General features: G+C 42.9%; 1 protein-coding gene across 1 annotated transcript in view; it reads left to right on the forward strand.

Annotated features, from left to right (window-relative positions):
- CNGB1 (cyclic nucleotide gated channel subunit beta 1) overlaps nt 1–19,183 on the forward strand; it is a 1,191,945-nt gene that overhangs the window by 889,598 nt on the left and 283,164 nt on the right. The window contains 2 exon segments of the mRNA XM_078668834.1: nt 2,968–3,159; nt 14,019–14,227. Coding sequence (XP_078524960.1) covers nt 2,968–3,159; nt 14,019–14,227 — 401 coding nt within the window.

Raw genomic sequence — 19,183 nt, forward strand, 5'->3', positions numbered from 1 at the left:
CTACCAACGTGTCTTAACCAGAGAGGTCTTGCTCACAGTAAAGTGAGTTCCTAATCACTTTTTGCTATTTATACTTCTCCCCATTTAAGTCCATTAGGAGGCCTTATGGGAGTTTTAGTTTATAATGGGCATGCCCATTCACCCGTAGGCCGTCAAGGCAGTTAGCCAATAGTGAGTTCCATAATATATGGGACGAGATGAGAGCGAAAGGTTAAACACGGACACAGAAAATAGATTGTGCCCAAAACCATTTGAGTACCCAAGGGATGAAACAATCAGTCAGTTCTTATATAGTGTAGGTGACCCATTAAAATAATAGTCACATATATAATAGATTGTGACCAAGACCATTTAAGCTCATAAGGGGCAAAGGGCACTGAGCCATGCATTTCTAAAATCAAGGGAACCCCTTACAATGATGGTCACTCCATGTAAAGAACATGAATAAATAATGTCCCTACAACCTGGGAGGAAAAATAACGACCTTATTGATCGATACTACCATGCACGCAGTGGAGGCAATGGTAGAGATATAGGAATAGAGATCAGCGACCTATTAGACAGAGTGAAAGTCCTATAGCTAATAGAGTCTAATAAAATCAACAGGCAAGACACAAGTCTGTAGTATATAGATCAACATGGCACTAGAAGACACTGGGATAAATGAGACAATACAGGATAAAAGACAAAAAATAGTAACATAAAACATTTGACAATTAAAATATTACTTGTTCTTTGATTGGTAAATATAAACTACAACTCCCACAATGCCTGCAGATGGGCTGAAAAGGGGGGGGGTATAAATAGCAAAAAGTGATTAGGAACTCACTTTATGGTGAGCAAAACTTCTCTGGTGGAAACACATTGGTGGTGGTTATGGTGATAATTTAATTTGTTTAACAAATTATGGGGCCGATTAGGAAGGCGGACAGATTGCCCCCGCCGGGCTGGCGGTAGCCACCGCTGGCCCGGTGGGGGCAATCCGCCCGCCATCCTCACTGGAATGACACCCCGCCACATTAGGATGGCTGGGGGGTCCGCGGCGGACGGGAAGACTGTCCGCCGCTTTCCCGCCGGTCGCCTTTGCGACCGGCGGAAAAAGTGCGTACATATGGTGGCGGTGTCTGCGAGACACCACTAACCAAATTACGATGCCTGCGGTCCTATGCCATTCCACGGTAGCGCTGCATACGGTCTTTGCTTTAGGGGCCCGTTGCGGGCCCCCAGGGTGAAGGGGGAGTGGGGGGTGCACATGGGGGGTACTTATGGTAACCCCCTGCGTTTCAAAGTGCAACATGGCAGGCACCGCGAGGTGCCTGTCATGTTGTGCTTTGAAACGCACCACATGCATTTTGCATGCATTGCGGCGGGTGGTGCTTTCAGCACCGCCTGCTGCAATGTTAAAAATGCGGGATGCACCCGCCACAGTGGCGGGTGCATCCTAATTCGACGCACGGAACCTCCGCCCTTATGGAGGACGGTCCCTTCCCACGACAGGATGGCAGACGGACAATCAGCCCCTAAATTGGAGAAAACTACTTTTCGTGAGTGTGGCATGTCTACAATTTTGTTGAAGGATTTCTTTAAATATGTGTACGTGTATAATAGAAGGTAGATGGCACTGTATGCCAGTAATACCTGGAACGTGCCTGTTCTACAAACAATACAATGCATTTTAGTTTTGCAATTAGTTAACTTGAAATAAAATGAGACAATAATAAATCAGAGCCTTTTTAGCCTTGTATATGTGTTGTTTTGTTTTGAATCTGCCTAAATCTTTTTTGTTATATGTTCAATCTTCTACTGAGACCTTTGAAAATACTTGTTAAGTTTAGCTTTTTAATAAATGCTAAATACCTCTGTGTTAAAAAGTCTCATGTTGCAATCTCCTTTCACACACATTCAGCAGTTTGTGAGAGGAAAATAAAACATGGAGCTTCATGTTAAAATAATTAGCAACAGTTTATGAAAAATAGTTGACTGACATTTGAGTTTATCATTAAATTCACCCCAAAAGCTGCCAAAACAAAAACACTTGATGGGCCTCTTTATGGTTCATTCGTCATCCAAAAACCTTTAAGTTTATCTGGGGTGCTGCAGCACCTCCCGCATCCCTAGTTCCAGTGTTATGCAAGGTCTGACTGATACTAATATATGCTGTTATGCACACAATGCCCTGTTATAGAAAACTAACTTCTGTTTTAACGTGGTCAACAAACAGCATTGCAAACCTTGCACATTTGCTGTAGAAAAGCCATATCGAGTTATTCATTTGGCTATTATGCTGTTGAATTTCAGAGCAATGGTTTACAGTACTAGCCTTCATAGAATAGCCATTGATACTGGGCAGCTCACTTGATATTATTTGCAGTCATTGTTATAGGAGATGACAAATATGTTGGTTCTGTTACAACTGACCATTTGAGGGTGTATGTTTCTGCTTGTGCCTGAGTAAAGTAAGATTGGCAAATGAGATCCCATTTATTTCAATCCTGTTAGAAATAGAAACCATTCTGGGATATTTGTTGAGTCACTCATCTGTTTATCCGCACATTGTGCTTCTCAAAGGCACTAAACTCTGTATAGTCCCACATACCTGCTCCTTTGATAGTCCTCTCTGCTGTTCCTGCTGTGGCTGCTCTTTTTTGGTAGCATTTTGGCTTCTTCCTTAGTTTTCACAATACCATTTTTCTCTTTCTCTCTATTTTCCTTTCTTGCTCTCTTTCTGTCTCACTCACACTCTATCCATCTTCTCACCTTCTGGGTCACAATCCTTCATTAATTCCAATGTCTCAAGGAATGTCTTCTGCCATTTGATCTCTCTTAAGATTCATTGCAAAGATGCAGCCAAATGTCTTTATCTCCATGAGCTAAGAATCACAATATGGAAGTAAAAGGCTCAGCGGAAAATCTAAGACAGTTCTGTCGACCACTAACACTGAAACCTTGCTCTTCATTTACTTGCAGCTCCTTCAAAGAAAGGTGGTGCAGTGGCACCACCTCCCCCTCCGCCGCCTCCACCGGAGGAGAAGAAAGAGCCAGTGGAAGTCAAAGTGGAGGAGCATTACTGTGAGATGCTTTGCTGCAAATTCAAAACGCGGCCTTGGTGCAAGCAGTGTGAATGCTATAAATTCCCGTCCAGCATTGATCCTTTGACCAGTAAGTACTGAGGCCCATTCTGTCCTGAAGATAGAGCTTTGTGTATGGCGAGGCTGGCTGAGGGTGAAAATGTATCAAGGTCCATGTGTGAATAGTTGACTGACTTGCTGTCTCACAGGGATTGTTATTCGTAAATGGCTATTTACTAGCCTGGTTTAAATGTATCAGCTGATTATTCAAATATTAGACATTGAGGGCAGATTACGATGCAGCCTGTAAAGGCTCCTATCGGAGCCTTCAGGGCTGCATCATAATGGGCCGCTCGGTTTCCTTTCCGACCGCGTCATTCTGATGGAGGCGGTCAGAAAGGAAACTGGACAGTCATTCCGTCTGGCTTCTGAGGGGCTCAGAGAGCCCGTCCACCAGTCAGAAGCCAGCTAGTAATCTCAAGGGCGGGCCTTTCCACCCTTGAGATTACGATACAGGGTTTCCAACATGGTTTCCATGCCAGCCTGTCCAACATGGAAATCATGTCTCAAAGCATGTTTGCAGGCCCCCAGCAGGATCTCCTTTGGTGCACAGCCTCTGGTTGGAGGCTAAGGGGGCACCTATGTTACCCCCCCTGTTGATCCCTGCACCTTGTGGCAGGCACCTTGTGGCACCTGTCATGGGGTGCAGGGATGTACAACACCTCTCTCCGCAATGGGAGCTTGTGTTACAGCCTGTTTACGGCCGTAACACGAGCTCCCACTGAGGAAAGGGAGCATGCGACCGAACAGTGTTCGGTTACATTGTAATGAGCCGGTTGGGACCGCCAACTGGGTGTCGGTTGGTCCCAGTACCAAGTCGGTGTCAGGTGGAAGCTATTCCGCCCGACATCAAAATAAGCCCCTATGTCTAAAAGAATAGAAAGTGATTCTAATGTTTATTACTGTGTACTTAAAAGAAGAAGTCATGGGTTTTATAGTGAACAAAAGGCTCGTTTGAACTGATACACCTGTGGTTCGTAGATGTAGCAAAGATGAAAGTGTGGATGGATATGTGGTCAACAGGGGACGCAACCAAATTCCATGTTTTCCACCAGTCTCCAATCCACATTATAAAGACTATTGTTTAATTGCTGTTTTTAAAGCCTGGGTTTGTGTGTGGGATCTAATTAAAGAAAGCACAGACCTTGTTCGTTCACCGACAGGTAGAAGCAATGCTTAGTTTGGCTTTCAATTTACACTTGTAAAGTGCCACCTGTTTATTTTGACCAAGGGACATTGATGGTTATATGGAACAAAATGAGGTGACATGTTACATGTGTCACAATTGTCACAAGGCAGGTCCCACAATACTTTTCAAAGTTTTTTTTTAAAAACAATCATCAGCAAGCGCACCTCAGATTAAAGGGCTATTTGACTAAATGGTTATATAGATGCAAATTTATTTGGGCTTGCAAAATATTTTTGGCCAGTTTCTATTATTCGCATAAATGTACTTACGGAGCAAGTCTGTGCAGGTGAGAACTGCAGCAAGCAGATCGACCATAGGCATTCTTCTATCATGTCTGGTTATATTGTGCCTGCATTTTGACTATTACGAAAGGCAAAGAAGCTACAGGAGTTAGATATAGAACATCTGCCCACTTCACCAATTGGAGTCTTTTCCGAAACTCCTTTGTTCTTGTGAAGAAATTAAACTCTGCCATGGTTTAGATTTTGTGGATAAGCCTCTCTCTACTGTGTGGATTCACTAGTAACATGAGTGAGGCATTGGATGTAGACAGGCATGCTGTGAGCTGTTCATTTATATTCATTTTCATTTTCAAATTGTATTGTTTTGCCTTATCCAGTGTGCGTGTTTGTGTGCGTGTGTGTCTGGGTGTGCGGGTGTGTGCGTGTGTGTGTGTGTGTGTGTGTGTGTTAGTTACACACACAGTGGTAGTGCAGTGTAGTTATGGTTAAAACAGGGTTTACGTGGAAAAGGCATTTTTTTTCTTCTTAATAACTTTGCCACCATTTGACAAAACTGCATGGAACTTTCCAACAAAAAATGTGCTTCCTTCGTGGCAAGTTTTGGGAGATCCTTCAAGCATGGGCTAAGAAAAATGGGGGTGTCCCAAATGTGCACATTTTGATTCCCATAGAAATCTTTGCTCTCCAAAACAGAACAAAACAGCTGAACAAAATTACACCACATTTGGCATTAATGTAGAAGTTTGCTCAAGGAATTACCTTTGTGTTGTTTACTGTAGATGTGCTGAGTAGTTTTCGAGACATTTGTGTTTAAAAAGCTGCTTGAGCTCAGCATGAAGAGGTTACATTTGAGAGATATCTGGACTTTTAATTAGCAAAATTCTACCAATTCGGAGCCGCAGATGAGAAAATGAAAACATTAAAATAAATTCTTCAATCCCATCGGCTGATATAGCTTTTTCTCCTGTCAGCCATTTCAGGTTTATGGATCCAAAGCTGGACACTCAAATCAAGAGTTCTCTGATTGGCTGGCTGCAACTTTGGAGAAAATGTTGTGGGCGCCTTTACAGGACTAGCGTGCGTGGCCCTCAAATGCTGCTAAACAAAATGAAAAGGCACAAAAGTGGGCAGGATGAGCACACCCTGGCCCCCAAACCCTTGTGAAGGAGAGCCCAGAAGGACCCCCCCCCATATTTAATACTTTTAAAAACATTTTGTTGCTACAAGATCGAAAGCTGGGTCCACAGATTCCAGTGAGGCTTCCCCTGTGAATACAAGATTTCAATTATTCATCAGCAAAACAAGAAAACCTCTGATCCCAAAAAAGGAGCCATTGATGCAAACAAATAAAGGAACCCACGGATCCCCCACCCAAAAAATTAAAGGAATATAAAAAAAGAAACCAGTGATAAAAAAATGAAAATATGAAACTACTGATACATCAAAGGAAATCACTAATCTAAAAAAGAAAAGAGAAGAGAAGAATCCAGCTGTGGGATGCATACAGGGCATTTATTATTCACTGCTCCTAGGAGAGAGTGCACTATAATGCCCTATAATTTTCATTTAAAAGAAGAAGCTAAATACATTACATTTTGCCACTAATAGCAAAGATACCATAGACAATCTTTCACAGGCCTTTTTAAAAGGAGAGGTAACATGTGACATTGTTAACCAGTATACTACAATGCTCAGAGTATAATTACATATTTTTTTGACAGAAAATACAATCTATTCTTGTCAAAATGCGTTCACTTTTTATGAAGTGCCAATCTATTGGAAAATGAAGGTTTAAACAGACCACCCTTTACCTTTATTGTGTGCCTTCTGGAAGACCATCATCCAGACTGTACCCACTGTCAGAAATTGCCCAGGAGAACCTTCAAGGCTGCATGGCCTCCAAAAGAGAATGCAAGACACAGCAGCTGGGTCAACATGAGGCCTTGAGGAAGTTACTCCTTCTTCCTTAGCATCGCCCTCCCGCTCCAAGGACTTCCATAGAGAGAGACCCAGGAAGAAACACCACGAGAGGAAAAAGAGATGCCCCGTTCAATGTCAAGAAGCATGGCATCGAGAAAGGAAAAGCTACAGGCACGTTCACCAGCGACAGGTACACCATTGGAAATGCCTTCAAAACACCACTAGTTCACAGTCAAAGCACCTTTCAACATCAAAGTTATCATTGATAGTAAAATCCCGTTGACCCTCAACATCAAAGACAAAGTTGAACAACCCAATACGTTTGCCTTTAAAACATATTTCATCGCCATCACTACCAACAAAACCACCATCAACTAAAGAATCTAGATCTCACATCCCATGAAGAGCTAAATCTCAGTCTACTTTAAACGTTTCCCCACAATGGCTTTAAAGTGTATGACAAAAGTGTGGCACACGCATGAGACTCCGATTCTTTTCCGTACCTATTCTCCCTCACAGGTCACACTTGAGATCCAACTTTAAAGCACACTATTACCTAGGAAGTCAACATTTGCTAATTTCTCTCCGGGCACACTGCTTAATACGATGTCAACAGACTCCTCCTAAGGATCCTGTAGGACTCCTGAGCAGCCCACAACTGACTATTTTGCTACCTAGATCTCCTCAAAGATCTAGAAGTCCAAGATGGCATCATCACTCCACATCTAGAACTAGATCTAATAGAACTTGAAAAAGCAGTTCAACTTCCCGATGTTGCAAAAGATCAAGTAGAACACAATCTCAACTCAGAAGGCGATCTCCAACCTGGACTTCCACTACTAGCTCATCAGTCAGAGATTATTCTCCTACACTGAGAGATACATCTCCAGTAGATGATCTGCTAACCTTTAACAATGTGTTGGCAGGAAGAGCAGCAAAGTTAATGATCTACATACCTACTCCTACTACATCTGCCTCTGTTATTTTACTTCCTCTAGTACTGCCTATTGAAAACTGGGATGCAGCTATTCTTCACACCTTCCTCATTGAATTCTACTCTATTTAGGCTTTTCATAACATATAAACCACCTGACCAGGACACTCTCTTCCTTAGAATAGACCCTCATCCAGATTTGGTGATTGTAGATGCAGCAAGAAAGTCTCATACTGTTGCTCGTTCCTCTTTCGTACCACCAGATAAACAGATAGATTCTCTGGGGGAAAAGATATGTGGAATATCAACATCTACAATGAAATTTGCTAGTATTACTGCCCTGTTGGAGAGATATGATAAATCTCTGCAGGACTTACCACAAATATTTATGGAAAAACTTCCCAAAGAGGACAAACAGAACCATCACGATATTCTTAATGAGAGGAGCCAGGTATCAAACTAAATAATATGTGCAGTAGCGGATACATCAGATCTAGCTTCTTTTAGCTATTATCAAGAATAAGTGCAAAGAGATGTTCTTGACTGAGACTGAACTCAAACCAGAAGCAAAATATCTCATTCTGAATTTGCCCTTTTCGGGAAACACCCTCCTTTGGATCTCATGGGATGGCAAAATGTCCTGCATGAAGACCAAAATATGCACTTTAAAGGCTGTTGGTCTAGAAAAAAGAAAATATTATGGTAGGATGAACAGACCCTATGATAGGAGATATTTTCCTTAGAGGGTTCAAACCCTTCACTGGTCTCACCACCAGCAGCAACAACAGAACCAGCCCTATCATCCTTGTAAATCCTCCAGAGGTAGAGAAAGCTAACAGCAACAATTCACTTCTGCCGGAAACCTCCATTCAAACAATTATTCAATACTACCCCCTTCTCAGTCAGTCAATCTAATGGGGGAAGTATGATCAAGCAGCTGAAAGATTGGCATTTCATAATAACAAACAAATGGGTCTTGACTATTGTTCAGATTGGGTACTTTCTTTGTTTCAAGTCCCCTCCTCTTTCTGTCCGCCAGCCAAAACATCGGCTTATCAGAAAAAATCTGCAGCAGGAGGAGATCAACAGTTTATTGCAGAAAACTGCTGTAAAGGAGGTTCCTTATCCCAGAGAGCATTGAGAATGTATTCTCGATACTTTCTGGTTTGTATAAAAGACCAAAAGAAGAATCCAGACCCATTCTCAATCTTTTAATACTAAACAAGTACATAAAGAAAGAAAAGTCCAGGATGTTGGCATTACGTCAGATCTATCCTCAACTACATCAAGGAGACTGGATGTGTGCAATAGACCTTCAAGATGTCTACTGCCACATTCCTATAATAACGAAACATCAAAAGTTTCAATGGAACCCCAGGAAATCTATAACTTACCCAGTGCAAAAAATAACAAACCTTGGAGAGATACTGGAAACACAGTTCACAAAAGTGCATCCTTCAGAGGAGAGCCTATCATGAATCTCTCTGAAGTTTCAAAATCTCTTGCACACTCTTCATCCAACAGCAAGACATATTTCATCCCTACTGGGGTCAGAAGTCTCTTGCATTATTTGGGTTCTACATGCAGGACTTCACATGAGGCCGTGACAACAATGCCTAGAAGGCTAAAAGGTTCCGTTCTCTGTTTACTTGGAAAATAAGCTGATTCTTTCGCAGTCTGCATCCAATCTCTTCCATGGTGGAAACAGCCAAAGAATTTACTGAAAGGGATACCATTTCATAAGGATCTTTCAGTCCAAGCTCTGGTCATAGAAGCATCTGTCCAGAGAAGGGCACCTCACATGGGACACTTACATACCCAGTGAGTATGGCCAGACAAAGAAAAGACATATCATATCAATCTTCTAGAATACAGAGCTGTTTATCTGACTTTGAAGTCTTTTCTCCCACCCATAACAGTGAACTGCCTTCTTGTTTAAACAGACAATACAACAACAATGTATTATCTGAACAAGCACTGAGGAACTCACTTGCAACCACTATCCCTCAAAACTCAAGCCATATGGAAATGGTAATAACCAGAAGTGTGACAATATGGCTGTTCACCTTCCAGATGTTCAGAACATACTAGTGGGCTCACTCAGCTGACAACTGCATTCTAAACAGTGAGGGCTTGCACAAAGTGTTTCAAAACTGGGGCTATCCACAAACAGATTTGTTTGCAGTACCTAACACAGGGAACATGCCAAGATTATGCATCCAGATTCTACCAACCACGGTTGGAAGGGAATACCCTTTTAATAAACTGGTCAAAGAAATTTCTTTACGCATTTCACCCACTACCTCTAATAATGACAGTTCTCATCAAATTCTACAAGTCCAAAACAGAATGATAATGACAGCGCTGGAATGGCCTCATCAACAGTGGGTCATGGATGTGCTTCACCTATCAGAGAGACCCCACAAGAGTTTGCTGTGCAGACAGGATCTCCTGTACCAGCTCTAAGACCAGGTCTTACATCCCAACCTTCCATCACTGAACTTAACGGTGTGTCTCCTGAATTCCCACAATAAGGACATCCACAAGACTGCATGAATATACTATGAAAAGCTAAAATACCTTCCACTAGAAAATTGTATATCTTTTAGTGGAAGAGACTTTGCTTATGGCATACTCAGATCAGCCACATTCCGTCCTCGTATCAAGAAGATGTGGTAATACGTTACCTACTTCATCTGGTAAGGTCTACCTATAGAAAATCTCAATCAAAAAACCTCCTTCTTTAGAACACCAGTAGTTAAAAGATTTCTTGGAAGGTATTAAAAAGGTATTTCCTCCTGTTAAGTAACCTTCCCCCTCCTTGGGAACTTAACAATGGTCTATCTAAATTAATGGGACTCCCATTTGAACCAATCCATAAACATCCTCTAACATTCTAAATGGAAAGCAGCTTTCTAAGTCACTATTGCCTCTGCGCACAGAGTAAGTGAGATTCAGGCTTTATGTGATACTGAATCATACGCAGTATTCCATTGTTAAAGAGTAATAGTGAGAATGCACCCCAGTTTTCTTCCTAAGGTGGTTACGGAATTTCTTATTAACCAAAACATCTCTTTACCTAAATTCTTTCCTAATCTGGCAACTCCAGCAGAAAAAAACTCTTTATTCTCTATACTTAAAAAAAGTTCTGAAATTATATCTAAGCAAACCTAAAGATATACAAAAATCAGACCATATCGTATGGTCCAGTAAGAACAGGTTTACCCTCAACAAAGCAGACAATTTCTAGATGGATAGGCTCCTGTTTGGCTAGCTGGCATGAAAGTAGTAAACAGTCTCTACCTGGTAGACCTAAAGTGCATTCCACACAGAGAAAAGCTGCTACAGTAGCCCTTCTTAGAAATATTTTCATTTGAGAAATCTGTAAAGCGGCTTCTTGGAGATCTGTTCATACTTTCACTAGACACAGTTATCTTTATTCAGATTCGGATACTCAAGTGGGGCAGGCTTCTTTGAGGCACCTTTTTGGGTGATTTGCTGGAGCTGTTCTCTATTGCTTGTCTGATTTTTCTTTATGGAAGGGGTTTGCTCTTCTATTAAGTGTTTATGACTATTGATGAGGGCCCCCCTGGAAGAGAAGGAAAATGTACTCACCTTTAATCCTAGTTCTCTTCCAGAGGACTCCTCATCAAAGTCATACGCAACCCTCCCACCTCCCTGGACAAGAAATAAGACAGTTTTCAGCAATCCCTCACCCAAGAACTTCCAATTTTTGTAAAAATAACAAGACCTAATAGTCACTTGAGAGACATGATGGGTGTGCTATGAGGCTCTTTAAAGACACTGTGCCAGTTTTTCTCTGCTATACTTTGCCTATTCACTAACAATGTCACACATTCCCTTTCCTTTTAAAAAGAAATTTGGGGAAGATTTTCTATGGCCACTTTAGTATTAGTGACACATTTTTATGTATTTGGCCCCCTTTTCAAAATTAAAATAAAATGTTGCTATTTGTAGCCTCGTTTCGTAGGCTGCAAACATGCATGTACTGTACTGTAAAAAGTTATATATATATATGTATAATGTTTTGAAGTGCTCTGGGATCCCTGCACGTGGGCGGGACTATTTAGTGCTTATGACTTTAATGTGGATTCTCTGGAAGAGAACTAGGATTACAGGTGAGTAACTTTTCCTCCTCCAACATAGGATTTTATATATAAACATGCTTGAATCCTTCCCCGCCGTCAGGCTGGAAATCCCCAATACGTTAAAATAGCAGTATACAGTGTAAAATATAAAGCATACAGTATACAGTGTAAAATGGCCATAGGCATGAAACAACACTGTATATTTAGTAGCACGTCTACCTCATATGAAAGATTTCAAACTTCAACCAATAAGGCGGAAGCTTAAGCCCTCCAACTCCCCCTAGAAGCTGCAGTAGCTCGGATTTCTACAGCACATGGTGTGTGAGGGAGTCCTTTGATGGAGCTCTGCTCTAACCTTTCCTTGAACCTTAAATTTTTCTTGAGCTGTCCTGGATTTGAACCAGCCATATCTTAAACACTAAAGTACTGTGAGTTGTTTTTGGGGGGAAATTGTATTAAATTCTGGGCCAGTGAGCTCTCACTTGCTAGCCAACTCTCCCCAATTGTCACCATGGCTGATAGAGACAAGCAATCTATTTTCAAATCGTGTACAACCTGTGGTCACAAAAAATCTCTACATTGATGACCCTCATTTTAAGTGTATTTATTTCCTTCATCCAAATCATAACCCATCCAAAAGTGCCTTGTGTAGACGTTGTTCAACTAAGTCTCTTAAGGACAGAGAAAGGAGGTTGGCATTGTAACTGATTGCTAAACAGAAGTTCCCTTCTTCTAAAAGAGATGTCCCCTCTTCAGGGGAAGATTCCGTGAAAAGTGCTCCTCCAAGCACTTCCGCGAAGGCAGCACAAAAAAGGAGACTTATTTAATTTCCTGAATTGGACTTGTTTGGAAAAGCGCTTACAGCCAACCTCTCTGTTGCGAAATAAGAAAAACATGGATCTAAGGGACAGCAGATGATCAACCCCTGAAGAAGACGTCAAAATCATCAAATTCCAAAGCTTTGTCGTTGATGATGATACCGTCGACGATGACTTAGTCGTCTACGAGACCATTAGTGATGATACCATTAGCGTCAACGGCGACAACTCGGCCAACAGCAAATCTGACGCTGACTCTGACAACGCTAATCCCCTTGACAATGGAGTCTGCTCCAGCGATGGCGGCTTTGCTGTAATTGACAATGCCATCTATTGTACTCATTCTACACTATGGTACAGACTATGCTGTTGATGCCTCTGGTACCGTTAACAACAGTACCGTCAATGATGACACCATCCAAGGATACATTTTTGAGGGCTCTACTTTCACCTTTGAAGATATCAACATTGCCATCAGTTCAGATTTTACATTCTGATCAGGAACAGGAGGCAAGAGACTACATTTCGCAAACTGCATATAGCCCAATAAAGCTAAATGTGAAGTATATCCTGGATTTTGGAGAGGACATAGAGGAAAATCACTATTGTTCACACTATGATTCCCGACAGGAACAAGGAGCCCGTCAGCTAGTTGGAACCTCCACCATAATCTCATGCGGACGACTGTTCGGCTGTCCGGATTATGATATCGGTTTCCGACAGGCTTTCGATGTAGGGCTTTCCGACATGGAAAGCCATGTGGAAAGCGACTTTGGGGTCCTCTAGCAGAGGCCCCCTTTTGTCCATGCCTCCCGTTGGGGGCTGAGGGGGCACCTATGGTACCCTGCTGTAAATCCCTGCACTGTGTGGCAGGCACCGTGAGGTGGCTGCCACACTGTGCAGGGATTTACAGAAACTCCCATTTCTCTATGGGATCTTGTGCTGCAGCCAGTTTCAGACCGCCTTACGAGCTCCCATAGGGAAATGTGAGTTTGCGACTGCACCATGTGCGGTTGTATTGTAATTGCGGTTTCTGACCACCCGATCTGAGGTCGGTCGGTTGGTCAGTCTCGAAAGCGCATGGGTGTTGGTCAGAAGAAACTCTGACCGATATACTAAGTAGGCCAATAGTATTGGAGGAAATTAGTTTGAGAGATAACAAGGGCATGTAGTTTCACAGATTGTTTAGGCTGGCCTTCAGTCTGCTCATGCTATTTGGAGATTGTGAGTGATGTCTGCATGTTGGTGAATGACTGTTCCACTGTGTCTTTTCATATTCTACACTTTAATTTGCTTTCTCACAGTCCACTTTCTTCTTTCTCCAACAAATTGGTCTACAATTCAGGGCAGTGAATACAAGCCAGATTTTCAGTATTTCCACATAAAATAAATGTGCATACTATTAATCTGAAAGAAATGAATGCACTTATACAGTAGTTACCTTGAAAATATGCCATGTACCCGGCCCTCCTGGAGCTTCGATGGACACCCATGGTGTACCCCTTTGATCTCCTACAATCATCTCCCATCCTATACTACTCTCATCTTTTTCAAGGGCACGCCATTTATCCTGTAATCTTCTAATCCATTTTCCTTTTTTTATCTCTGGCATTTCTTCTCTATTCTGATATTATTTTACCCTCTCCCATTCTCCGCTCTACTCTCTTTCCTCCATTAGATTTGATGTATGTCCTCTGGCTGTTCTTCGTGGTCCTGGCCTGGAACTGGAACTGCTGGTTGATCCCAGTGCGCTGGGCCTTTCCGTACCAGACCCCAACAAATATCCACTATTGGCTCATAATGGACTACCTGTGTGACCTTATTTATCTTTTGGACATCACTGTCTTCCAGATACGTCTTCAGTTTGTGCGTGGTGGTGATATTATCGTAAGTGAGCAATACCTCAGCTGTTGCAATCCTTTTGTGAATCCTTCTTCTTTTAAAAATTCCAGGAAACATCATTGGCATATATTTTTATATATAAAAAACTTTGTGACATTGATTCAGCTATGCTAAAGCTTTATGGTTATGTTTCCTATGTAGCCTTGTTTAAACATACCCTGAATTCTTAATACACTTTAGCATTACACATATACTCTGTAGTGACACCAGTTTAAGATAATATGCATCCCTTTGCTTGGCCAGTGGTCTGAGAATTTCTCCAGTAAGAGGACCACATTTCTATGGATGTAAGCTTCCCCTAATCTCAAATATATGGTACATACCTTATTCTTAAGTAGGGTAAACCATCCCATAAGGAGTAAGATGCAGTCTTTAGAAGGTTCTTTAATAAATAGTTCTGTATTTGTATATCTTCTGTTTGGCAGTCTTCCTACACAACCTACTTGAATGTTCTCTTTTACATATAAAACAGTAGTAGGTGGCTTCAGCTCCATCTTGATGTCAATTGCAGTACAGATGTGACATCATTGGATCTATATAGCGCCCTCAAGTGACCTGGTGTCTGTTCCATCCATTTTTTCCAAGCCCTTAGAGGTAAAGACAAAGTCAACTTAATTTGACCCTGAATATGCAGTGCAACAGAACTCAATTGGAATTGTATTATTGATCATATGCCTATGACCATCCTTCAGAACAGGGAGGTTGGCAGGATAGGGGGGAATCTACAGGTAAAGGATTCACCTGAAAGATCTTTACTGAAGGTAAGTATGTTTTTTTACAACGGGATGCTTCTAGCTAAAAATTCCTCACCTTGTGAATAGATACCACATAAGTACCCCCTCCCATGTGATAAGTCTGAAGAAATGATCAGATTAGGAAATTTTGAAGCACTGAACGAGTAAAACTGCCATCCCTTCTCATTTCTGAATCCAAGTAATAATGCTTTGCAAATGTTTGAAGGCAAGCCCATTTCAGTATGCAACATATGTCTGCTAAGTCCACTCCTCTGGACATCACTGATTTGGATGCCTTTACTCTAATAGAATGAGTTCAGATTGTTCCTGGTTGCTTCTTTTTAATAATATATGCGGAAGAACACTGGTTTGTACAAACTCATGTACAGTTTAAATTTCATACCCATATCTAAATTATAAATGAATTTTGTGCAAATCGGTATTCTTCCGCATACATGAATTACTTAGTTTTGCACAAATATTTGGGGCGCTCTTGTTTGTAAAGAATCATTTTTAGCAATGCATAACAGATCTTAAAGCAGAGGATGATACATGTTAACTGAGTCTTTTCTGTACTGCCTTGCCCTTCTTATTGCTCACATATTGGACAAAGAGCTATTGTCAGATCTGAACTTCTCTGTCCAGTTAATATGAACTCTGATACCCCTACGAGGTCCAGCCAATAAAGTCTTCCCTCCTGTTTGGTGTGAAGGGGTGGGGAGAAAGATGTGGGAATTGTCATGGACTACCCCATATTAAATGCCAGGTTAGGTCCTCCCTGACCAGAATACCAGCAACCTAAGATCGGCTTCGTCCTGATTGGGGCTTGTCAGTTAGGTGTAGCTTGGTTCCAGTGACACAGTGAGCACAGAACACACATCTGGACATACCCTTGCCAAATAGAGCATTACATCAGACACACAAAAGGTTATAGGAGGACTGCTTGCAATAAGTCTATCCACTGGCAATTCCTCAGTGCTGCATTTCAACCCATCGTTCTTTTGCCCACCATAGCACCTAAGTTTGGACCCAGCCATATCAAAATCAGTTTTGACCCTGCGCCGATAGGCACAATCCAGCCTGACCTGCCACATCAGGTCCTCCCTGAACCAGAACACAAGCAACCCAAGATTGGTTTAACTGTGATTGGGGCTTGTCAGTCGAAGTAGCTTGGTACCAGTGGCACAGTGAGCACAGAACCCATGTCTGGGCATACTCTTGCCACTTGGGGCATTACATCAAACACACAAAAGGTGATGGGAGGAATGCTTGCAATAAGTCCAATCACTTGGGTAGCATTCCAATCCATTGTTCTTTTGCCCACCATGATACCTCAATTTGGACCCAGCCATATGCAAATCAGTTTTGACTTGGCAGCAATAACAACTGTACACACCACATTTCTTGCTGGGCCAATAACAATGAAAATACAACACATCAAAAATGTGTGCCTTCAAAGGATCCACACTGTTTTTTGCACACCAAGCAACAAATCGGTTCTGCCTTTCGGCACAAACCAATTTTGTGGAGAAGTGACAAGCTGACAGGATAAGGCGAACTACCTCTGGCATACTGAAAGGAGCTCAGCTGTCCCCGCTCAATCTCCTAACATGAAGGTGGAGGCTCTAGAATTAGGGATGCAGGACTTGCCCTCTATCAGGTCTATTTTAAGAGGCAGCAGGAATAGGGGACACAGGGAGAGTATCAGGAGGTCTGCATCCCATATTCTTCTTGGCCAGCCTTGAGCAATTAGAATGACTATTGCCCTTTCCTAGTGCATCTTTCTGAACAATCGAGGAATCAAGGGTTAGGGGGAAATGCCTAGTGAAGCAAAAAATTCCATGTCAAACAGCTCTCATCCCCGAGGCTCTATGCAGAGGAATATGGAGGGCACAACACTTTGGAGTGTATTCTCAAGAATGGTGAAAACATCTACTTGAAGAGCACACCACTGAGCATGCCAAGATGTCCTGATGACCTTTGGATGGAGACCCCTCTCATGCTCTGCAAGTTAATGCTGACTTAGACTGTCATTCATATTTAACAGATTATTGGCCACCAGCCAGGTTCCATGCACCCATGCATTTTCACTCATGTCCAGAGTCTCAGAGCTTCACAATAGAGCAGATGAGATCTTGTGTCTTCCTGCTGGCTTACATACATATTGCAGTAGTGTTGTCTGCCAATCTGGGCCAATTGGCTGTAAAACATGGGCAGGAAGGCTTTCTGGGCCAGGAGAATTGCCCTCAGCTTGAGCCGATAGATATGCAACATTTGCTTATCTGGAGACCAAAGGGGCATCTGATCGCTCGATTCTGTCAGGTGCACCTCCCAACCGAAGTTGGCAGCATCTATCACAATGGTAGCCATTGTTGTTGGTGGATAAAAAGTCTTCCCTTGTGTCATGTTCTCCTCTACCGACCACCAGATAACATCCGACTAAACGTCCGGGGAAATCCTGATGATGTCCTTCAGATTGCCCTTGTTGGAACTACGACAGCTCGAGAAACAACACAAGAGCCCTCGTGTGCCAGCGTGTATGAGCAACCAGTAGGTTGCACAAACCAAGTAGACCTAGCAGGTTAAGAGCCATCAGGACTGGAACTATGACTGCAGGTGTCTCCTGTGTAACTCCAGGATCGGTATGTGGAAGTGCGCATCCTTCAAGTCGAGGGATACCATCCAGTCTTCCACTTCAAGTGCCAAAAGCACCTGAGCCAGAGACAACATTTTGAAGCTCTCTTTGCATTAGTAAAAATGAAAGATCCTCAGGGCCCAGATCAGACACAGACCACCATCCTTTTTGGAAACCAGAAAGTACAGCGACTAGTACCCCTGCCCAATGTAAATGTAAATGTAAATGTCATGGTACTCATAGAGCGCACTGTCACCAGACGGTCACCTTGCGGTGTCGGCTATTCAGCTTCCTGGCGCTGATACTCATACCGCTGTGAAACCCCTCCTGGCTTTCCCTGTGAAGTGTCCACTCCTGGGCACCCCCAGGGTGAAGCCAGGCATCCTTAGCGCTGTTGGGGCCGGTGTGGAGGCTAAGCAAGCTATTGCCCAGAGTTGCGGCGTGGGGCCCGTGATTAGAATAGGCACCGAGGCGAGAATTAACAGGTCCGAGGAAATTGAGCCCGAGACCCCACCGAGGCGGGAATCGAACCCTGGTCCCTGGCCAGAACTCTGCATCAGGGTCTGCCGCTCTAACCATTGAGCCACACTCCTCCAATATCCTGCTTCTGGACAAACTCCACCTCTAATTTCGTAAAAGTGCAACCACCTCCTGAAGGGACTGAGGCAGAGAGATCTGGGGCACAAGCTATTTTAAAGGAAGGTTCTCCCTTTATAATGTGTAGAACTCACTGGTCCATCTCCACGTCTTTCTAGGACTGCAGAAAGGATGATGCCCTTCCTCCCACAGGCTGCACACGTTTCTTTAAGTGGGAGCTAAATCAGTTTTCTGGGATGGTGAGGGACAGAATCAGGAGGAGGAGGGTTGCTAGTTCTCTCTGCCTTTGGGCTGGTCTCTGTACTGCTTTCAAATTGATTGATTGGTTGGGTGGACTAGGAAGGCTGGTGCTGACAAAAAAGCAGCTCTTTTGAGTAGCCCTGAGATCAGACAGTTGTCCTGCCTGCTGTGAACCTGTCAAGAGCCATGTCTATTTTATCACCAAATAGCAAGAGCTGTCGAACACCATGTGTATCAGACTAGCTTGCACATCACCTGAAAGATCAGTGGATCGCAGCCAGGCATGTCTAAGTAGAGCTACCTAGGAACTCTTGACCCTGGCCTCCAAATCCATCATGTCAAGGTCTGCCCTGAGAATTTGTCTCAAAGTATCCTGATCAACCCATACCACCACAAAGTTAAAAGTTGTCTTTCATGTGATCAGGTAGGCTCAGCAGTACCATGTTTGCCATTTCCCACAAGGCATTTGGCTTGCAAGCATGCTGTGATCATTGAGTTAATAGCCAGGCTCCCAGCCAAAAACACCATCTTACCCAGGGTCTTCAGCTTCTTCGGATCCGTATCTGGAGCCACAGTGGAGAATTCTACTGGGCTTTGCTAGGAGCAAAACGAAGCTGTGACCACAAATCCTTCTAGTAAAGCTTGTGTGGACAAAAAAAATCAGGATCTACTGGAGCTGGCTTCTTTCAGAATTTATGATAGGAACAGTGGTTCGGGGTAGGCCTAATGAGGTCC

Source organism: Lissotriton helveticus, chromosome 12, assembly GCF_964261635.1.
Source record: "Lissotriton helveticus chromosome 12, aLisHel1.1, whole genome shotgun sequence".
Taxonomy (NCBI): domain Eukaryota; kingdom Metazoa; phylum Chordata; class Amphibia; order Caudata; family Salamandridae; genus Lissotriton; species Lissotriton helveticus.